Source organism: Rhinopithecus bieti, unplaced genomic scaffold (assembly GCF_001698545.2).
Source record: "Rhinopithecus bieti isolate Rb0 unplaced genomic scaffold, ASM169854v2 scaffold_63316, whole genome shotgun sequence".
Taxonomy (NCBI): Eukaryota; Metazoa; Chordata; class Mammalia; order Primates; family Cercopithecidae; genus Rhinopithecus; species Rhinopithecus bieti.
In genome coordinates, this window is record NW_016824497.1 from 1,211,971 (window position 1) to 1,235,898 (window position 23,928).

The window sequence follows — 23,928 nt, forward strand, 5'->3', positions numbered from 1 at the left end:
TTTTTTTGAGACAGAGTCTTGCTCTGTCGCCCAGGCTGGAGTGCAGTGGCCGGATCTCAGATCACTGCAAGCTCCGCCTCCCGGGTTCATGCCATTCTCCTGCCTCAGCGTCCCAAGTAGCTGGGACCACAGGCGCCCGCCACCACGCCTGGCTAATTTTTTGTATTTTTTTAGTAGAGACGGGGTTTCACACTATTCTTAATAATATATGTATACAGGATTGTTAGAATTAAGAATTGCTACGATTCTGTCTTAATATTTATTTGACTGATTTTCATATTATTCATTTCAGCACAGAGAATGAGAGTTACAGGTTTGTTTTTTTATTCTTCTACCATACTTGGGGTTTTTGTCTAGTGGTCACAAAATATTTCCTAGAAATATGTTTTCCTAGAATTACCCCCCCAAAAATAACATTACTTAAAAAAAAAAAAAAAAAAACCTGTCTTTAGTACACAAATTCAGATTTTGGACTTACATGCTTTGGTCATGCACTAAAAATTAAATGAGCAAATAAAATGTCTAACAAAACAAAATTGGTCAAGGCTATGGCTTTCACAAAAAAGCCAGCCAATGTTGCCCACCCTAAATATTTCTTTCCCATCTCTTGGCCTGAATATACTTCAGGAGAGAAGCTGTTATGCTCATCTTTCATGAAAAAGTTTCTAGTTTTCCTGTGCTTTCTCAGATTGAAAACCTTTAGAATCAGGTTTTGGGTATTAGGTAAACAATACACTGTTTAATCTATGTTGACTAATTAATCATTTGTAACTTTTTAGGTACTGCTTAGGATGAACATGATTTGGAGAAATTCCATTTCTTGTCTAAGGCTAGGAAAGGTGCCACACAGATACCAAAGTGGTTACCACCCAGTGGCCCCTCTGGGATCAAGGATTTTAACTGACCCAGCCAAAGTTTTTGAACACAACATGTGGTGAGTTTTCTTTTCAAGTCTGATATTATGTGTGTTTCTTAAATATCACCAGTGGTATTATTTTCATTTAGAACTAAGAAAGAGTTTTTAAAGCTGATGACCTAACTCATATTGTAGAAGTCCAAAAGCTAGGGTAACCAATCCTGACGTAAGTGTTGCCAATTCTGAATTTCATTGCAAATGGAATTGGAAAAGTGAAACTTCCCATGTGCTTTTAGTAGCCTTGGAGTTCTTGCAGGCCCTTCCTGCTTACCTCTGATCCTGATTTGCCTGCTGTCACTGGGTGGGGGTGAGGATTCTTTCCTAGGTGGGGCCCTCCAGCTCCACAGTCCCTTCCCTCTTTTTCATACTTGCCATCCGGCAAATGCGTATCAGTACCTGCGGCTTACTGAGCACCAGGGAGATAGATCACATTGATAAGATTTCTTGTCCATGCTTTCAGGGAATCCACACTATTTGGAAAGACAGATGTTTACAGAAAAAGCTGATAATTACCCATACAAGGCAGTAAATTGTGAGAGGTCAGTGAGTGTTACAGACCCTGTGCCATATGAGAACAACTCAGTAATGCAAAACCACTCCTTTTTGGGCATAGTCAGAAAGTCTTAAAGTGAGGGAAACTGAGGTTAGGATTATAGGCATACCTCAGAAATGTTGTAGGTTTGGTTGAGACCACTGCAGTAAAGCAAATATTGCAATAAAGTGAGTCACACATGTTTTTTGGTTTCCCAGTGCATATAAAAGTCATGTTTACACTATACTGTAGTCTCTTTTTTTTTTTTTTTTTTTGAGACAGAGTCTCGCTCTGCTGCCCAGGCTGGAGTGCAGTGGCCGGATCTCAGCTCACTGCAAGCTCCGCCTCCCGGGTTTACGCCATTCTCCTGCCTCAGCCTCCCGAGTAGCTGGGACTACAGGCGCCCGCCACGTCGCCCGGCTAGTTTTTTGTATTTTTTAGTAGAGACGGGATTTCACCATGTTCGCCAGGATGGTCTCGATCTCCTGACCTTGTGATCCGCCCGTCTCGGCCTCCCAAAGTGCTGGGATTACAGGCTGGAGCCACCGCGCCCGGCCACTGTAGTCTCTTAAGTGTACAATAGCATTATGTCTAAGAAAACAATGTACAAACTTAATTAAAAAGTAATTTCTTGCTAAAAAATGCTAACAGTCATCTGCGCCTTCAGTGAGTCATAATCTTTTTGTTGGCAGAGGGTCTTACCTCAGTGTTGATGGTTGCTGACTGATCAGGGTGGTGGTTGGAGTGGCTGTGGCAGTTTCTTAAAATAAGACAACAATGCAATTTGCCTCATCAGCTGACTCTTCCTTTCATGGAATATTTCTCTGTAGCATGTGATGCTGTTTGATAACATTTTACCTACAGTAGAACTTTCAAAATAAGTCAGTCCTCACAGATCCTGCCACTGTTTTATCAACTAAGTATATGTAATATTCTAAATATTTTGTTTAATATTTAGAATTATGTCTAAATTCTTTGTTGTCTAAATTATGTCTAAATTCTATTGGGGGAACCCGCCCTCAATAATTCCATGTAAGTTGTTTTTTATTTCCCTAAATGTTGGCCAGTCTGAGAAATAAAGGGAAAGAGTACAAAAGAAAGAAATTTTAAAGCTGGGTTTTCAGGGGAGACATCACATGTTGGCAGATTCTGTGATGCCCCGCAAGCCGCAAAACCAGCAAGTTTTTATTAGTGATTTTCAAAGGGGAGGGAGTGTAAGAATAGGGTCATAGAGATCACATGCTTTACAAGGCAATAAAATATCACAAGGCAAATGGACACAGAGTGAGATCACAGGACCGGGGCGAAATTAAAATTGCTAATGAAGTTTTGGGCACGCATTGTCATTGATAACATCTTATCAGGAGACAGGGTTTGAGAGCAGACAACTGGTCTGACTAAAATTTACTAGGCGGGAATTTCCTCGTCCTAATAGGCCTGGGAGCGCTACGGAAGACCGGAGCTTATTTCATCCCTTATCTGCAACCGTGTAAGACAGACATTCCCAGAGCAACCATTTTAGAGACCTACCCCTAGGAAAGCCTTCTCTTTCTCGGGGCTGTTCCTTGCTGAGAAAAAGAATTCAGCGATATTTCTCCTATTCGGTTTTGTAAGAAGAGAAATATGGTCTGTTCTGCCCGGCTCTCAGGCAGTCATACCTGATGGTTATCTCCCTTGTTCTCTGAACATCTCTGTTATCCTGTTCTTTTTTCAAGGTGCCCAGATTTCATGTTGTTTAAACACACATGCTTTACGAACAATTTGTGCAGTTAACACAATCATTACAGGGTCTTGAGGCCACATACGTCCTCAGCTTACGAAGATGATGGGATTAAGAGATTAAAGTAAGACAGGCATAGAAAATCACAAGAGTATTGATTAGGGAAGTGATAAATGTCCATGAAACATGAAATCTTCACAATTTTATGTTCTTCTGCCCATTGGCTTTCAGCCGGTCCGCCTCCATTCAGGGTCCCCTGATACAATTTTTCACTAGCACATAAATTTTAAAGCATTTGATATGTATTTCCACAGTGTTAACACAGTAGGCTTTCACCACCAGTAGATACTAAATCGGAGAAAGGATGATGTCAAAATGAATACACATAAGCGTATAATCAGCATCACAATATGCCCTACTATAAAGAAAGCGTGCGCTCATACTGATGCCATATGTTATATAATACACGTGGAGTTAAGTTGATAAATAAATTTGGATTTGGTTTTTAGTTACAAAGATTATGCATGGCTACAAATATATCAAGAAGCATGAGACACATCTATAGGACCAAACTCACATTGTATATATTCTAGTTCTCTTTTTGCTATTGTGTTTCCTACCTAATAGTTCTGTGTCTGCGTTTAAACTGTTTTGGATCCACTAGAAGTCTTGAACCACCTACGATCATAATCAACATATATAAATACACTATCCTTGACCGATATATCTGACCTATTTGATAGTTTGGGTTTAATTTTATAAACCTACCGCATATATAGAGAGAGCAACTTATAATTTGTGCTTAATGGCATGTAAGATTGAGTGAATCCTTTCCAGATGTTTTCATTTACTTTGCAAGATCCCCTAGAGGAATTATATTACCTGTTTATGGCATCTGTACTTTACGAAATGTAGTTCTTAAGTAAAGTCTTGAAGGTTGAATTAACTCCTCTGATCCCATGGGCGCAGAAATGGATATTGTATATTGGCATTGAAAACAACATTAATATCCTTGTACATTTCCGAGTCAAGAACTGTGGGGGTGACAAGGCATATTGGTCGTGAGCAGTAATGTTTTGTCAAGGAATTCCTTTCTCTGAGGCATTAGGTCTCCACAGTGGGGCTTAAAACCCCAAATTCAGCTAAAACCATGCCTATAAAGCAGGATATGTTGTCCATCTAGGCTTAGTTGGTTTCATTTATAGAGTATAGGCAGAGTAGATTCAGCATGCATTTGTTTAAGGGCGCTAGGATTTTTGGAATAGTAAATAAGCGACTGGCTTCAACTTAAAGTCAACCAGGCTGCCTTAGCCCTTACCCAGAGACCGATCAGCCCTGCTCTTCTGGCAGCTTTGGAAGCCAGGCTTGACTTATCCTTTCTGACTATGAAAGTCTTAGATGGCATCCTGGCCGGGCGCGTGGATCATGCCTGTAATCCCAATGCTTTGGGAGGCCAAAGGCAGGCAGATCACGAGGTCAGGAGATCGAGACCCAATCTGGCTAACATGGTGAAACCCCGTCTCTATTCAATAAATACCAAAAAAAAATTAGCCAGGCCAATGGTGCGGGCCGCTCTGTAGTCCCAGCTACTCGTGAGGCTTAGGCAGGGAATGGGCTTGAACCTGGGGACGGAGCTTGCAGTGAGCCCGAGATTTGCGCCACTGCACTCCAGCCCTGGGCAACAGAGTGAGACTCTGGTCTCAAAAAAAAAAAAAAAAGTTAGATGGCATCTTCTTCCAATAGAAAACTTTTATTTACATTGAAAATTTGTTTTTTAGTGTAACTACCTTCATCAGTGATCTTAGCTGGATCTTTTGGATAATTTGATGCTACAGCTTCTCCATCAGCACTTACTGCTTTGCTTTGCACTTTTATGCTATGGAGATGGCTTGTTTCCTTAAACCTCATGAACCAACCTCCACTGGCTTCACTTTTCTTCTGCAGCTACCTCATCTCTCTGAGCCTTCATAGAATCAAAGAAAGTTAGGGCCTTGCTCTGGATTAGGCTTTGGCTTATGGGAATATTGTGGCTGGTTTTATCTTTTATGCGGACCACTAAACCTTTCTTCATATCAGTAATGCTATTTCATGAGAAATAGCATGTGTTCATTCATGTATTTGCTGGAGTAGCATCTTTTCATTATTTTATTTTATTTTTTTCAGACAGGGAGACTCAGTCACCCAAGCTGGAGTGCAGTGGTGCAGTGGTGTGGTCACAGTTCATTGCAGCCTCAACCTCCTCCGGGGTCAAGTGATTCTCTGGCCTCAGCCTCCCAAGTAGCTGGGACTATAGGCATTCACCGCCATGCCTGGCTAATTGCATTTTTTGTAGAGATGGGGTTTCACCATGTTACCCAGGCTGGTCTTGAACTCCTGAGCTCAAGTGATCTTCCCAACTCAGCCTCCCAAAGTGCTGGAATTATAGGTGTGAGCCATAGCACTCAACCTGGAGTAGCATCTTTAATTTCCTTTAAGAATATTTCCTTTGCATGTCACAAGTGGACTAGTGCTAGCGACCTAGGTTTTGGCCTATCTCAGCTTGCAACAGGCGTTCCTCACTAAGCTTAGTCTTTTCTAGCTTTTGATTTAAAGTGAGAGATACATAACTCTTCCTTTAACTTGAACATGTAGAGGCTACTGTAGGTAATCAACTGGACTCATTTCATATTGTTTTTTCTCAGGGAATAGGGGAGTCTGAGGAGAGGGAAAGAGACAGGCAAAGCCGGGTCAGTGGAGCAGTCAGAACACACGTAATATTTATCAATTAAATTCGCTGTTTTATATGGGGATGGTTCATGGTGCTCTAAAACAATTACAATAGTAACATCAAAGATCATTGATCACAGCTCATAACAGATATAATAATAATGAAATAGTTTAAAATATTGCAAGAATTACCAAAATGTAACAGAGACATGAGGTGAGCACATGCTGTTGGAGAAATGGTGCCGACAGACTTGCTCAATGCAGGGTTGCCACAAACCTTCCATATGTAAAAAATGCAGTAACTGTAAAATGTGATAAAGCAAAGCATAATTATACAAGATATGCCCCTGTTTATATTGCCTCCAGTACATAGCACAATGCCTGACACACAAATATTTGTTGAATTAATGCTTTGAATAGGTAAACTGAAATAAGGGCATTCTAGTTGGATAGAAAATCATAAAGCACTGAGATGAGGAAATATAAGGCATTTTCAGGAGAGAGAGCATAGGATAGTTTGCCTTAACAAAGGCTTTTCTAGGAGATTGGTGAAAGATAAGGTCAGAATGACATAGGCCAAAGGGGGGGTAGGTTTACGATTGTGCGTGGTCCTGAATTCATAGCCGAAGTATAAGGCATTATAGAGCCACTGAAGATAAATGACATTATAGCTAGTGTATTAAGTGTATATATTTGGTAACACCATACTAGACTGATCAGCAGGAAGAATTAGAAGCAAGAAAGGTCCAGTGAGCAAGAGATCATGACAGAAGAATAAATAGAACTTGGTGCTTGTGCAGAGTAAAGAAAAAGGAAGAAGTTGACTCTGAAGTTTTGATCTTAAGTAACTAATAGAAATAGGAAAATCAAGAGGTAAATGTATTTGTTTTATTTTGGAAGAAAGATGGTGAATTTGGTTTTAGACATTTTGAATAGGCTTTGTGAGCAGGACATTCAGGTGTAAATGTCCAGCACGCAGACACTGCTGCTGGGAAGAGGGAGAGTGGCCAGAGCTGAAGAAGTCAAGTCAGGCATGATATCTGCAGACAAAATTGTTATCAGACTAGCCTCTGGAACAGCATCTCTGGGGCTAGGAAAGTGATTCACGGGCCTTTTATGTTTTGATTGCTACTGAATCTCAATTTTGAAAGGGAATACATTGATTTTTTAATTAATTAGTTCTACACTGTACAATATGGTAGCCACTAGCCACATGTGTTTATTGAGCACTTGAAATATATTAATAACTGGGCTGAATTGAGATGTACTGTAAGATTTTTAAAACTTAGTACAAAAAAAGGTAAACAATCTCATTAATAATTTTTATATTGAATTATATGTTAAAAATGAATGAAAATTTGGATATATGCAGTTAAATTATATATACACACATACGTACATATATTATATATACACATACGTACATATATACACATACATACATATATACATGTATGTACACACATATATATATATATTTTTTAAATAAGACAGTCTCACTTTGTCACCCCGGATGGAGTGCAGTGATGGAATCTCAGCTAACTGCAACCTCTGCCTCCCAGGTTCAAGCAATTCTCCTGCCTCAGCCTCCTGAGTATCTGGGATTATAAACATGCACCACTGAAACAGGAAAAGCTCCCATGTCCCCCTCGCAGGATGTGCGATGGGGGTGTGGCTCACTTCTTCAGTGACCCACTGCTGAAACCTCTAGGGGAGCATACACATGGGCAGGCTGTGGGGCTCCGACCCCCTGACAGTGTCTAGGGGTGAGTGTTTACAGCTCCTGAAGCCCCAGTGGGCATGTGTTACAGGGTGCTCTTTTAGTTTAGCCATCCATAGGCAGCTTGTGTTAGCTCAATTATACCCCTGCCTTGTCGTAAAGACAGAGGACTTTCTGTATCCCTGGGTTCTTGCCTTGTTGTAGGGGAAGAATCAGATCACTTACAAGCTTGGAGAATGAGTGCAAGGTTTTACTGAGTGGAAGTAGCTCTCAGCAGATGGGGGAGCCAGAAGAGAGATGGTTTTCCCCTGGAGTCAGACCGCTCATTGGACTGGGCTCTCCTCTGGCTGCCCTGGCCAAATGTCATTCTGCTGGTTGGTGGACTGCTGGTGTGCTGGTTCCTGCTGATGTGCTTCTCGTGATGTCCAGCCACCTATGTGTCTGCCTGCTAGGGTCTGGGGGAGAGGGGGTGTTTATAGGCATAGGATGGGGACGTGGCAGGCCAGGGCAGTCTTGGGAAAATACAACATTTGGGCAGGAAATGCCTGTCCTCACCTAGGTTCGTGTGGGTGAAGCCCTAGCCGGGGACCATGTCCTCCTCTAGCTAGCACTTGCCTTCCCCGCTTCTGTATCATTTAAAGAGACCATGCTCTTCTCTTCCATATCGCCACCATGCCCAGGTAATTTTTATATTTTTTGTAGAGACAAGGTTTCACTGTGTTGGCCAGGCTGGTCTCAAACTCCTGACCTCAGGTGAACTGCCCACCTCGGACTCCCAAAGTGCTGGGATTATAGGTGTGAGCCACTGTGCCTGGCCTAAATAAAATATATTTTAAAAATTGGTTTCACCTCTTTATTTTCACTTTTCTGTACCATGGCTACTAGAAATTTAAAACTACATATGTGGTTCACATTATACTTTTTTGGACAGCTGCTCCATGAAACCATTTTGACTACCATCACCAATATGGATAGTTATCGCAGGCTATAAGATGAAATGAGCCCTTTGCCAGGCAATTAAATCTCCAGAGCAACTTCTGATCTTAGGCAAGCTCCTCATTTACCAGTTTTTTTGTTTTCTTCATTAGAACCTAGTGATTTAGCTATCTGTATTCTCTTTTTCCATCTGCTACCACGTGCTCTCTTGCCTGAGATTCTCGCCTACTGATTTAAGTCGTTTTGTCATAGACTCAGGAAAGCAAAGATCATCTGGTCCTGCGCTTCTCAAACACATGGGCTAGCTTTGGGCTGGCTGCACAAGAATCCTTCAGGGAGTTACTATTTCAGTATGTCTAGAGGTGTAACCCAGGAATTTCTAACTTGAAAAGGCTCTTTTAGTAATTCTGTTGAGGAGCCAGGTTTGGGAACCCTTGATCCAGTCCAATGGTTTTTATAATTTTCTTTAGCAACAGAACTATTTTCAAGTGAAGCTTTAACATGGAATCCTAGGATTTAAAAGATAAAAGCAAACCTGCCCTGAATGAAGTTGGCATAGAGGCCTGGAGCATCAACAGCACCACTTCCTTTTCCCTCTCACTTCTCTTCACTTACTGTAGCAGCCTACAGGACCCTTAGGGCTCTATTACTCAGTTTGAAAAACATTGATCTAGTCTAGACAGCCATCTGTCTTCATAGCATACCCCCCAAGGGGTTGTCCAGTCTGTACCTGACACCTGTGGTGAACTCTATACCAACACAAATACACACTGTAAGAGCAGTAATAAAAATTGTTTCACCCAGGGAAGAGGAAGGTAGTTGATTCACATTATCTTCCCACACACCTTTTTTACATATTTTTCTTCTTAAAGAGAAGATTTGTAAATTAAACGAAATGTGCTTTTGTCTCCCCATCCTTCAAGTCCAAAATTCTGTTCAAAAGTTTTTGTTTTCTTCCTTATTTTCTCATTTATATTTAAGAATAGTATTTCCTCTCTTGCTGAATTTGATTTTTTTTTTTTTTTTTTTTTTTGAGACAGGGTCTTGCTCTGTCACCCAGGCTGAAGTACAATGACACCATAATGGCTAATTTTTTATTTTGTCTTATTTTATTTTTTTTGGAGAGGAGGTCTTGCCATGTTACCCAGGCTGGTCTTGAACTCCTGGCCTCAAGCAGTCCTCCTGCCTTGGCCTCTCAAAATGCTGGGGTTATAGGCACGAGCCACCACACCCAGCCTGAATTTGATTTTTTAAAGATGTTTCTAGAAAAGTACATGTCAATTTTCTCTTAGAGGTGTTGCTCAGAATTATCTACAGTTCATTTTTCCATTTAGCCTTTGGTTTGTAAGGATGATTTACTCTCTGTATGACAATATATTTTTTTAATTTTAAGAAAAAATAAAGATACTCTTTTTTATTTAGTTTCTAATGTCCTGAGAAAGATTTGCCTTCCAGATTCTGGGTGTTTATATTACTAGTACTTATAACTGCCTATAGTCTTTTACTTTCTTTCTTACTTACTTACTTACTTAATTAATTTAAAGACAGCATCTCACTCTGTCACCCAGACTGGAGTGCAGTGGCACAATCACAGCTCATTGCAGTTTTGACCTCCTGGGCTCAAGTGATCTTCCTGCCTCAGCCCCCCAAGTAGCTGAGATTACAAGTGTGTGCTACCACACCTGGCTAATTTTTTATTTTTTATAGAGATGGGGTCTCACTATGTTGCCCAGACTGATCTTGAACTCCTGGGCTGAAGCAATCCTCCTGCCTCAGCCTCCTAAAGTGCTGAAAGTACAGGAATGAGCCACCACAGTTGGTCTAGTCTTTCATTTTTTGTCTGTTTGTTTGCTTATTTGAGACAGGGTCTTGCCCTGTCACCCAGACTGGAGTGCAGTGGCATGGTAACAGCTCACTGCAGCCTCGACCACCTGGGCTCAAGTGATCCTCCCACCTCAGCCTCCCAAGTAACTGGGACTACAGGCGTGTGCCACCATGGCTGGCTAATTTTTTGTATTTTTAGTATAGACGGGGTTTTTCCATGTTGCCCATGCTGGTCTTGAACTCCTGGGCTCAAGTGATCCACTTGCCTCAGCCTCCCAGTGTGCTGGGATTATAGACATAAGCCTCCACACCCAGTCATTCTGGATATTTCGTAGACATGGACTCATACAGTGTGACCTTTTATGTCTGACATCTTTCACTTAGCATAATGTCTTGGAGGGTCGTATACCTTGTAGCATGTATTGGCACTTTGTTCTTTTTATGGCTGAATGATATTCCATCGTTTGTATACATCACAGTTGGTTTATTCATTCATCTACCAATGGACATTTGGGCTGTTCCACTGTTTTGCCTCTTGTGAATAGTGCTGCTATGAACATGGGTGAACTATGTTCTTGTTTGGGTCCTTGCTTTCATTTCTTTGGAATATATACCTAAGAGTGGAATTGCAGGGTCATGTTTTAATTCTGTGTTTAAGTTTTTGAGAAACTCAAATTGTTTTCCACAGTGACTGAACCATTTTACATTCTGCCTATTGTCTTTTAATCATACTTAGTACATTTATCAATTTTGGAGGGTGGTGACAGGAAACGATATTCAAAATGCTTTTGAGACATGGCCCTGAGATCTGTCTATATTGAGGAACTTACACGGTTACTTGGAAAAATCATTCCTTATTCCACAATGTTCTTGGTTTAAGCATATAGAAACTTTTCAAGGGATCTCAGCCATTTATAAGGAAGCACTAAGCACTTGTATTACATGACTACATCAGCTAGGCCATTGGCATGCTCCCAGTAAGAAACACACTTTCCATCATGGACCAGCACATGTGTACATAACATATATACATATATAAAACAGGAACAAAAGTTTCCAGTACAGTTTTTACCATGTGAGGTGTGTACAATGACACCATAATGGCTAATTTTTTATTTTGTCTTATTTTATTTTTTTTGGAGAGGAGGTCTTGCCATGTTACCCAGGCTGGTCTTGAACTCCTGGCCTCAAGCAGTCCTCCTGCCTTGGCCTCTCAAAATGCTGGGGTTATAGGCACGAGCCACCACACCCAGCCTGAATTTGATTTTTTAAAGATGTTTCTAGAAAAGTACATGTCAATTTTCTCTTAGAGGTGTTGCTCAGAATTATCTACAGTTCATTTTCCATTTAGCCTTTGGTTTGTAAGGATGATTTACTCTCTGTATGACAATATATTTTTTTAATTTTAAGAAAAAATAAAGATACTCTTTTTTATTTAGTTTCTAATGTCCTGAGAAAGATTTGCCTTCCAGATTCTGGGTGTTTATATTACTAGTACTTATAACTGCCTATAGTCTTTTACTTTCTTTCTTACTTACTTACTTACTTAATTAATTTAAAGACAGCATCTCACTCTGTCACCCAGACTGGAGTGCAGTGGCACAATCACAGCTCATTGCAGTTTTGACCTCCTGGGCTCAAGTGATCTTCCTGCCTCAGCCCCCCAAGTAGCTGAGATTACAAGTGTGTGCTACCACACCTGGCTAATTTTTTATTTTTTATAGAGATGGGGTCTCACTATGTTGCCCAGACTGATCTTGAACTCCTGGGCTGAAGCAATCCTCCTGCCTCAGCCTCCTAAAGTGCTGAAAGTACAGGAATGAGCCACCACAGTTGGTCTAGTCTTTCATTTTTTGTCTGTTTGTTTGCTTATTTGAGACAGGGTCTTGCCCTGTCACCCAGACTGGAGTGCAGTGGCATGGTAACAGCTCACTGCAGCCTCGACCACCTGGGCTCAAGTGATCCTCCCACCTCAGCCTCCCAAGTAACTGGGACTACAGGCGTGTGCCACCATGGCTGGCTAATTTTTTGTATTTTAGTATAGACGGGGTTTTCCATGTTGCCCATGCTGGTCTTGAACTCCTGGGCTCAAGTGATCCACTTGCCTCAGCCTCCCAGTGTGCTGGGATTATAGACATAAGCCTCCACACCCAGTCATTCTGGATATTTCGTAGACATGGACTCATACAGTGTGACCTTTTATGTCTGACATCTTTCACTTAGCATAATGTCTTGGAGGGTCGTATACCTTGTAGCATGTATTGGCACTTTGTTCTTTTATGGCTGAATGATATTCCATCGTTTGTATACATCACAGTTGGTTTATTCATTCATCTACCAATGGACATTTGGGCTGTTCCACTGTTTTGCCTCTTGTGAATAGTGCTGCTATGAACATGGGTGAACTATGTTCTTGTTTGGGTCCTTGCTTTCATTTCTTTGGAATATATACCTAAGAGTGGAATTGCAGGGTCATGTTTTAATTCTGTGTTTAAGTTTTGAGAAACTCAAATTGTTTTCCACAGTGACTGAACCATTTTACATTCTGCCTATTGTCTTTTAATCATACTTAGTACATTTATCAATTTTGGAGGGTGGTGACAGGAAACGATATTCAAAATGCTTTTGAGACATGGCCCTGAGATCTGTCTATATTGAGGAACTTACACGGTTACTTGGAAAATCATTCCTTATTCCACAATGTTCTTGGTTTAAGCATATAGAAACTTTTCAAGGGATCTCAGCCATTTATAAGGAAGCACTAAGCACTTGTATTACATGACTACATCAGCTAGGCCATTGGCATGCTCCCAGTAAGAAACACACTTTCCATCATGGACCAGCACATGTGTACATAACATATATACATATATAAAACAGGAACAAAAGTTTCCAGTACAGTTTTTACCATGTGAGGTGTGTACCCATTATTTTCCATTTATTTTATTCTACTCTGTTTCTGTTTCTGTTTCTTTTTTCAAGGGTTGCTTAGAGTAACTAAATTGATTTCAGGACTCACCAAGGTTTATGACCTTTAGTTTAAAAACACTGAGCTAAGCCTTTTTTTTGTAGATCCAAGGTAAGACTGTGTGTTGCAACATGATTTCTATTATGTAACCCACTTAAATAATAGACAGTTTCCAGAATCTCAATGGGGTTCAGATCCCAAGAATTCTTCATTATATAATTTTCCTTATATAAAAATTTTACTTATCATCTGATTTCTCATGCCCTGTTTCTTACATAGTTCTTTTTGTTTTTTACATGTTCAGTACACATGTGTGTTTTTTGGGGTTTTTGTGTGTATTTGTTTTTTTTAGACAGAGTCTCGCTCTGTTGCCCAGGCTGGAGTACAATGGCTCGATCTCAGCTCACTGCAAACTCCGCCTCTCAGGTTCAAGTGATTCTCCTGCCTCAGCCTCCCAAGTAGCTGGGATTACAGGCGCCCGCCACCACACCCGGCTAATTTTTTGTATTTTTAGTAGAGATGGGGTTTCACCATGTTGGCCAGGATGGTCTTGAACTGCTGACCTCAGGTGATCCACCCGCCTCAGCCTCCCAAAGTGCTGGGATTACAGGCGTGAGCCACCGCGCCTGGCCCAGGTGTGTGTGTGGGTGTGTGTGTGGGTGTGTGTGTGTGTATTTTTTTTTTCTTGTAGTCTTCTTTTCTTTTTTTCTTCTTTTTTTTTTTAATTTTACTTTGAGTTCTGGGATACATGTGCAGAATGTGCAGGTTTGTTACATAGGTATACATGTGCCATGGTTATTTGCTGCACCTATCAACCCGTCATCTAGGTTTTAGGCCCTGCATGCATTAGGGATTTGTCCTAATGCTCTCTCTCCCCTTGCCCTCCACCCACCAACAGGCCCCTGTGTATGTTGTTCCCCTCCCTGTGTCCATGTGTTCTCATTGTTCAACTCCTACTTATGAGGGAGAACATGCAGTGTCTGGTTTTCTAGTCCTGTGTTAGTTTGCTGAGGATGATGGCTTCCAACTTCATCCATGTCCCTGCAAAGGACATGATCTCATTCTTTTTTATGACTGCATAGTATTCCATGGTGTATATGTACCACATTTTCTTTATCCAGTCTATCATTGATTGACATATGGGTTGGTTCCATGCCTTTGCTATTGTAAATAGTGCTGCAGTAAGCACATATGTNGTTATTTGCTGCACCTATCAACCCGTCATCTAGGTTTTAGGCCCTGCATGCATTAGGGATTTGTCCTAATGCTCTCTCTCCCCTTGCCCTCCACCCACCAACAGGCCCCTGTGTATGTTGTTCCCCTCCCTGTGTCCATGTGTTCTCATTGTTCAACTCCTACTTATGAGGGAGAACATGCAGTGTCTGGTTTTCTAGTCCTGTGTTAGTTTGCTGAGGATGATGGCTTCCAACTTCATCCATGTCCCTGCAAAGGACATGATCTCATTCTTTTTTATGACTGCATAGTATTCCATGGTGTATATGTACCACATTTTCTTTATCCAGTCTATCATTGATTGACATATGGGTTGGTTCCATGCCTTTGCTATTGTAAATAGTGCTGCAGTAAGCACATATGTGCATGTGTCTTTATAGTAGAATGATTTATATTCCTTTGGGTGTATACCCAGTAATGGGATTACTGGGTCAAATGATATTTCTGGTTCTAGATCCTTGAGGAATCGCCACACTGTCTTCCACAGTGGTTGAACTAATTTACATGCCCACCAACAGTGTAAAAGCATTCCTAGTTGGGTGTGGTGGCTCATGCCTGTAATCCCAGCACTTTGGGAGTCCAGGGTGGGTGGATCATAAGGTCAGGAGATGGAGACCATCCTGGCCAACATGGTGAAACTCCGTCTCTACTAAAAATACAAAAAAATTAACTGGGTGTGGTGGTGTATGCCTGTAGTCCTAGCTACTCAGAAGGCTGAGGCAGGAGAATCACTTGAACCCGGGAGGTGGAGGTTACAGTGAGCCAAGATCGTGCCGCTGCACTCCAACCTGGCAACAGAGCAAGACTCCATGTCAAAAAAAAAAAGTGTTCCTACTTCTCCACAGCCTTGTCAGCATCTATTGTTTCCTTTTTAATACTCACCATTCTGACTGGCGTGAGATATCTCATTGCAGTTTTGATTTGCATTTCTCTAATGATCAGTGATTATGAGCTTTTTTTCATATGTTTATTGGCTGCATAAATGTCTTCTTTTGAGAAGTGTCTGTTCATATCCTTTGCCCACTTTTTGATTTTTTTTTTTCTTGTAAATTTGTTTAAATACCTTGTAGATTCTGGAAATTAGACCTTTGTCAGATGGGTAGATTGCAAAAATTTTCTCCCATTCTGTAGGTTCGCTGTTCACTCTGATGCTAGTTTCTTTGGCTGTGCAGAAGCCCTTTAGTTTAATTAGATCCCATTTGTCAACTTTGGCTTTTGTTGCAGTTGCTTTTGGTGTTTTGTCATGAAGTCTTTGCCCATGCTATGTCCTGAATGGTATTGCCTAGGTTTTCTTCTAGGGTTTTTATGGTTTTTGGTTTTACATTTAAGTCTTAAATCCACCTTGAGTTAATTTTTGAATAAGGTTTAACACTAAGGAAGGGGTCCGGTTTCAGTTTTCTGCACATGGCTAGCCAGTTTTCCCAGCACCATTTATGAAGTAGGGAATCCTTTCCCCATTGCTTGTTTTTGTCAGGTTTGTTGAAGATCAGATGGTTATAGATGTGTGGACTTATTTCTCTGTGTAACAGAGGTCTCTGTTCTGTTCCATTGGTCTATATGTCTGTTTTGATACCAGTACCATGCTGTTTTGGTTACTGTAGCCCTGTAGTATAGTTTGAAGTCAGGTAGCGTGATGCCTCCAGCTTTGTTCTTTTGGCTTAGGATTGTCTTCACTATATGGGCTCTTTTTCAGTTCCATATGAAATTTAAAGTAGTTTTTTCTAATTCTGTGAAGAAAGTCAACAGTAGTTTCATGGGAATAACATAGAATCAATCTATAAATTACTTTGGGCAGTATGGCCATTTTCACGATGTTGATTCTTCCTATCCGTGAGCATGGAATGTTCTTCCATTTGTTTGTGTCCCCTCTCATTTCTTTGAACAGTGGTTTGTAGTTCATCTTGAAGAGGTCCTTCATGTCCCTTGTTAGCTGTATTCCTAGGTATTTTATTCTCTTTGTAACAATTGTGAATGGGGGTTCATTCATGATTTGGCTCTCTGCTAGTCTGTTGTTGGTGTGTAGGAACGCTTGTGATTTTTGCACATTGATTTTGTATCCCAAGACTTTGCTGAAGTCATTTATCAGCTAAAGGAGTTTTTGGGCTGAGACGATGGGGTTTTCTAAATATAGAATCATGTCATCTGCAGAGACAATTTGGCTTGCTCTTTTCCTATTTGAATACCCTTTATTTCTTTCTCTTGCCTTATTGCCCTGGTCAGCACTTACAATACTATGTTGAATAGGAGTGGTGAGAGAGGGCATCCTTGTCTTACGCCAGTTTTCAAAGGGAATGCTTTCAGCTTTTGCCCATTCAGTATGATATTGGCCATGGGTTTGTCATAAATAGCTCTTACTATTTTGAGATACGTCCCATCAATACCTAGTTCATTGAGAGTTTTTAACATGAAGTGATGTTGAATTTTATTGAAGGCCTTTTGTGCATCTGTTGAAATAATCATGTGATTTTTGTCATTGGTTCTGTTTATGTGATGGATTATGCTTATTAATTTGCATATGTTGAACCAGCCTTGCATCCCAGGCATGAAGCCAACTTGATTGGTGGATAAGCTTTTTGATGTGCTGCTGGATTCAGTTTGCTAGTATTTTATTGAGGATTTTTGCGTCGATGTTCATCAGGGATATTGGCCTGAAGTTTTCTTTTTTTTGTTGTGTTTCTGCCAAGTTTTGGTATCAGGATAATGCTGGCCTCATAAAATGAGTTAGAGAGGAGTCCCTCCTTTCAATTGTTTGGAATAGTTTCAGAAGGAATGATACCAGCTTCTCTTTGTACCTCTGGTAGAATTTAGCTGTGAATCTGCCTGGTCCTGGGCTTTTTTTGGTTGGTAGGCTATTACTGCCTCAATTTTAGAACTTGTTATTGGTCTATTCAAGGATTGAACTTCTTCCTGGTTTAGTGTTGGGAGGGTGTATGTGTCCAGGAATTTATCAGTTTCTTTAGATTTTCTAGTTTATTTGCCTAGAAGTGTTTATAGTACTCTCTGATGGTAGTTTGTATTTCCATGGGTCAGTGGCAATATCCCCTTTATCATTTTTTATCTATTTGATTCTTCTCTCTTTTCTTCTTAGTCTAGTTAGCAGTCTATCTGTTTTATCGTTTTGTTTTGTTTTGTTTTGTTTTCAAAAAACCGGCTCCTGGATTCATTGATTTTTTTTTGGAAAGGATTTTTGTGTCTCTATCTCCTTCAGTTCTGCTCTGGTGTTAGTTATTTCTTGTCTTCCTCTAGCTTTTAGATTTGTTTGCTCTTGCTTCTCTAGTTCTTTTAATTGTGATGTTAGGGTTTTGATTTGAAATCTTTCTAGCTTTCCAATGTGGGCATTTAGTGTTATAAATTTCCCTCTTAACACTGCTTTAGCTGCATCCCAGAAATTCTGGTATATTGTCACTTTTTTCTTATTGGTTTTAAAGAACTTTTTGATTTCTGTCTTAATTTCATTATTTACCCAGGAGTCATTCAGGAGCAGGTTGTTCAATTTCCATGTAGTTGTATGGTTTTGAGGGAGTTTTTAAATCTTGAGTTATAATTTGATTGTACTGCGGTCTGAGAGACTGTTCGTTATGATTTCAATTCTTTTGCATTTGCTGAGGAATGTTGTATTTGTAATTATGTGGTCTATTTCAGAGGAATATATATTCTGTTGTCTTGGGGTGGAGAGTTCTGTAGATATCCATCAGGTCCACTTGATCCAGAGCTGAGTTCAAGTCTTGAATATCCTTGTTCATTTTCTGTCTTGTTGATCTGTCCAGTATTGACACTGGGGTGTTAAAACTGCCACCACTATCGTGTGGCAGTTTAAGTCTCCTTGTAGGTCTGTAAGAACTTGTTTTATGAATCTGGATCCTCCCGTATTGGGTTTATATAAATATATATATTTTTTGTTTGTTTGTTTGTTTGTTTGTTTTGAGACAGAGTCTCGCTCTGTCGCCCAGGCTGGAGTGCAGTGGTGCAATCTCGGCTCACTGCAAGCTCTGCCTTCTGGGTTCACGCCATTCTCCTGCCTCAGCCTCCCGAGTAGCTGGGACTACAAGCGTTCATCACCACGCCCAGCTAATTTTTTGTATTTTTAGTAGAGACGGGGTTTCACTGTGTTAGCCAGGATGGTCTCGATCTCCTGACCTTGTGATCTGCCTGCCTTGGCCTATAATTCCAGCTACTCAGGAGGCTGAGGTAGGAGAATCGCTCAAAATTTTGAGTTCTACCAAATCTTCTCATCTTTGTGTCCCCAGTTCACAGGCCCAGTGCCTAATAGATACAGGTTCCCACTGAATACTTAGTGAGGGAGGTGGGTATTGGTTTCTTCAGCAGCTGTGACCTCCATCCCATTGTGCGCAAAGTAGGAAGGCATTGGCTGTATGTTTGTATTTTTTGTTAGTCACACAATTAAGGAACTCAGGCAGGTGTGGTGGCTCACTCATGCCTGTAATCCCAGCAGTATGGGAGGCCAAGGCAGGAGGATTGCTTGATGCGGGAGTTGGAGACCAGCCTGGGCAACAAAGCAAGACCTGTCTCTACCAAAAAAAAAAAAAATTGAAAACTTTTAAAAATTAGCTGGGCACAGTGGTATGCACTTAATAGTCCCAGCTACTCAGGAGGCTGAGGCCGAAGGATTGGTTGAACTCAGGAGTTTGAGGCTGTCAAAGGTTTTCCAAAGGCTAAAAGGTTTTTTTAAAACTTGTTATAGGCTGGGCACGGTGGCTCACGTCTGTAATCCTAGCGCTTTGGGAGGCCAAGGCAGGTGGATCACCTGTCATTAGGAGTTCAAGACCAGCCTGGCCAATATGGTGAAACCCATCTCTACTAAAAATACAAAAATTAGCTGGGCGTGGTGGCGCATGCCTGTAATCCCAGCTACTCGTGAGGCTGAGGCAGGAGAATCGCTTGAACACAGGAGGCAGAGGTTGCAATGAGCCAAGATTGTGCAATTGCACTCCAGCCTGGGCAACAGAGTGACTCCATCTAAAAAAAAAAAAAAGATATATATACATAAAATTTGGGGATCTACTTTTTTAACCTCATGTTATTTTATAAATACTTTTCCATATTGTCATGTAATAGTCATATTTATTATCTTAATGTCTGCATAATATTCCTTTGATTTACTATAATTTTTTCATTTCCCTATCACAGAAGTTGTTTCTCATTTTTTGCTATTAATATTATATTTAGTGTTCCAGTGAATATCTTCATACAAATATTTCCCTGTACAGAATTTCTTAGTTCTTTTGAGTTACTTCATTTCAGTAAGTTCCCAGAAGTACAATTTATTGGCCAAACTCTATAAACCACTTTTTTCCTTTGGTTTTTGTTGCTGTTAAATACTTGATTATTTTCAGTTTGTTTATTATTTGTTTCTATGCTTAAATTATATTGTAGTTGTATTATTACTAATAAAAAGTTGTATGATTCTTATTGCCAGCTGTTGGGTTTTGGGATACCTGAATCCAGTTCCTCCAAAATAAAGAACTGCCATAAAGCAGCAGGGCTGGAGGAAGTCCCTATAAATACAGTAGGAACATTTTATAGGTTTCTGTGGGGATTCTGTAACTGTAGTGTAAAAAAAAAATCTGTTCTGCAGGAACTTAGGATTTAATATTCCCCTCACTTAGCAGTTAAGAAAATGAAGTAACATAAAGAACAGGGTAAGGAAGTTACAGTTAAAAAATAACTGTATCTATTAAATCCTTAAGAAATACCAAGTTAAACTAAAAGCTTAAATGCTTAAAGTGGAAGACCACATATACTCTTATTGTCTTACAGCTTGATTCTTCCCAGGGAAATAGATTATTCTATTTTCTTTCCTATATGTGGTAGAAATTTGTAGATGAAAAACTCATCCCTAACCTTAGAAATACTATTTTTTCAATAAATAACTTGTTGCCTTTAATTTCACAAATTTCATGTAATTGTATTCAATATAGTGTATTTAATATGTACAGAATTTAAAGTATAGTTGCCAGCCCCAGTTTGTATGTGATTGCTCACATATGTTAAAGTAAGTCAAAATAAGTCAAAAAAAGGAAAAAAAAAAACCTATTCTAATCTCATTTGTTAAAGCAAGAGACAAAGCAGTTTATGATTATTTGGCTTGTACATGATTGAGTTTTATTTAAATACTGGCGGTTAAACTTTTATCTATGAAACTCTGAAAACATTCTCATTCACGTTTCCTGGCGACTGCAGCATACCAGTTTTGATTTATTTATTTATTTATTTAGTTAGTTAGTTAGTTAAGGAAAACTGTTTCTCACCTTCAATATTTATAGCCAGGTCACTGGAATATACCCTCTCATATCTGATTGTATAAGCATTACTTAAAATAGTACCATGCTTATCATCATTCCACCCAATGCAACTCCACATTCTGTCATTGTTACTCCCACTTTCCTAGATACTCAGTTTTAAGACCTTGGAATCATTCATGACTCTTACACTTCTCTCCAATATCTAGTTAATCTCTAGGTCTTAATTTCAGTGTTTTCAGTGTCTCCCTCTCCCCCTTTCCTTCCTGTTCTCCATTGCTACCACTTTAGTCCTGGGACTCATTACTCCTAGACAATTCCAACAGTCTAATTGGTCGCTTTTCCTCCAGTCCATCCCCACTTCATTGTGTCTCACACACTACTTAACTGTTCAGCCCCACATTTAAGATCCTATGAAATCTGACCATTATCCAGCTCCCAACTTCATCTGCAGTAGTCCAAGAGAACCAGTCAAAATGGAGTTTCTTTTAACTGTTCCCTGTATGCACTGTCTGTATTGTCAGCTTCTGAGTGACATGAATTTGCTCCACCACTTTTCCTCCTAACCTGAGCCCAAACCTACCTTCTCTCAAGTCTTCCTATTTGCCCCAGCTGCATTAATTGGCTGCACTCCCCTTCATCAGGTGCTAGCCATGCATGCTCCACTGTATTATCATTTACTTATTGTTTACCTGCCTGTACTAGCAGAATATAAACCCAAGATGGGCAAACATTACATCTTAAGTCTCTCTGTGTCCTCCACTGCCATGGTAGAAAATAATAGACTAATAGTTGAGAAGGTGGACTTTTAAGTGACACAAACCTAGGTGAATTCTGTTTCTGCCACTTCCTGGCTATATGACCTTGAATATGTCATTACATTTCTGTTAGCCACTATGCAAAGTGGGCATGCTTATAACCCTACCAAAGGGTTTTCTAAAGGATTAAATAAGACATATGTATGCAATGTGCTTATTACAATACCTGATATGTAATAAATAAATGATGGTAATTATTATTGTTATTATGATCATGCTAACTGCTCAATGTTTGTCAGTCACAGCATGATGCACTTTCAAGAATTGTATAATTTATCCCTTATCATCAGTCAGGTGACTACATATATCATATGATAATAGTGTTAGAGGTTTTTCTTTTAGGCTACATGCAACTTGAATATGGGGTATGTAATTTTTTTGTTGTTTAGTGATAAAAAATTATTCCTGGTTTATTCCAGGAAATTGCTTTACTTAGAGTCTAACCTATTGCAAAAAAATGCAAACTTTGTGAAAACAAAACTTAAAAAAAATTACCTTTCTTGCATACAGTTGTTGCTTCTATTCCAAGAAAGACATTTTTTTTGCAGCAGAAAATATCTTCTCATATAGGGAGAGTAGATTCTGAAACTAAAAATACTTATAGAAAGTGCCAGAACTTAGAAAGGTGACCTTTTCACATGCTATATCAAGTACTCTATCACTTAAATGCAAATGAATCCTTTTACAGAATTTAAAGTAGCTAATAAGAAAAATAAATCTAAAGTTACTTTAAAAATTTCAGGCTAAGTACAAAACATTTTTAAACTTTCATCTCTTTGACAGCAAAGTGTTAGAATACAAGTGCTGTAAGAGGAGCATTTAGAAACTACTGAAGAATGTTCTGTTCATAAATTAACAAAAAGGCAAATAAATTTAGCCTTAGAGTAAAAACCAGCAAACCATACCAGCACCCAAATAGTCATACACCAGGGTGTTCTGAGGACATTACTTTAGCAGCCATTTCCCAGAGGTAGTTGGGGCTCACAGCACAACCAGATTTAAACAGAAGAATCGTAGGAGTTCCAGGGTTGTACCAGCGCTATCAGTAGGAACATCTGACACAAAATGTATTCATTCCATGTGGAATTAGTCTGTATCATTTGTCTTCAGCTAATCTAGAATGAAAGATGTGGTTCCCGTCACCTTTTTTCTGTCTTCTTCAATGATAAAGCATATTTTACAATCTTTTTATTTTTATTTGTTTAATAGGGATCACATGCAGTGGTCTAAGGAAGAAGAAGCAGCAGCCAGAAAAAAAGTAAAGGAAAACTCAGCTGTGCGAGTCGTTCTCGAAGAGCAAGGTAGCCAACTGTGTGCTGTGGCTCCTAGAGCCAGAGCTTTAGTCACTTTTCCTCCTCCTCGTGTCATTGCTTCTGAGAGTTCTTAGCCTCTCCTGATGCCAGTCCTCTTGTTCCATTTGGTAAAATTCCCAGTTCTTCCAGTGTAGTGGGACCAAAGTTAATGAAATTTGTATTCACCCTATAATTGGGTCTTTGAGTAGTCATATTATTGCTTTTTCTGGGAGATATACACATGGGTGGCATTTCAAACAAAATATGAAAACATAATTTTAAATTTTTCCACTTGCTATGCTGCTATTACTATGCTATTAAGCATTTCACTTCCTAGGAACTTTGAGCAAATTTATAAACTTTGAGCAAAGAAGATAAAGTCACATCAAAATGGTGCTGAAGTTTTAGGATAAATATAAAGTTTCAGTAAGGATTGAAGGCAGTTTTCTTGAAGGCCTTTATATTTGAGTTTAATTTAGGTAAAGCCTTGCCAACCTTCATAAATGGCTTTTTAAAACTTGGCCTATGCTACCATGAAAAAAACTCAGGAGCTGGGCGCTGTAGCTCACACCTGTAATCCCAGCACTTTGGGTGACCGAGGTGGGCAGATCACGAGGTCAAGAGATTGAGACCATCCTGGCCAACATGGTGAAACCCTGTCTCTACTAAAATTAACAAAGATTAGCTGGGCGTGGTGGCGCATGCCTGTAGTCTCAGCTACTCAGGAGGCTGAGGCAGGAGAATCCCTTGAACTCGGGAGGCAGAGGTTTCAGTGAGCCAAGATCGCGCCACTGTACTCCAGCCTGGAGACAGAGCAAGACTCCATCTCAAAAAATAAATAAATAATAAGTGAAAACAAAAGTTTTGGGAAACAATACTTAACCTTTACTAAGTGCAATGTTCTATGTATTTTATTCTATTCTACTTTCCTTTTTCTTAGAGACAGGGTCTTGCTATGTTGACCAGGTTGGTCTCAAACGCCTGGTCTCAAGTGATCCTCCCA

At 39.9% G+C, this 23,928-nt stretch overlaps 1 protein-coding gene across 10 annotated transcripts in view; it reads left to right on the plus strand.

Moving 5' to 3' along the window:
• METTL8 (methyltransferase 8, tRNA N3-cytidine) overlaps window positions 1-23,928 on the plus strand; it is a 111,523-nt gene that overhangs the window by 44,173 nt on the left and 43,422 nt on the right. For 8 of the 10 annotated variants that reach the window (XR_001883421.1, XM_017862383.1, XM_017862378.1 and 5 more), the window contains 2 exons: window positions 780-934; window positions 22,843-22,934. Coding sequence is in view for 9 of the 10 variants with exons in the window: in XM_017862378.1 (XP_017717867.1) it covers window positions 780-934; window positions 22,843-22,934 (247 nt within the window). In the remaining variant the exon portion in view is untranslated. The remainder of the gene's footprint in view (window positions 1-779; window positions 935-22,842; window positions 22,935-23,928) is intronic. The other 2 variants (XM_017862385.1, XM_017862386.1) reach the window with 1 other exon arrangement.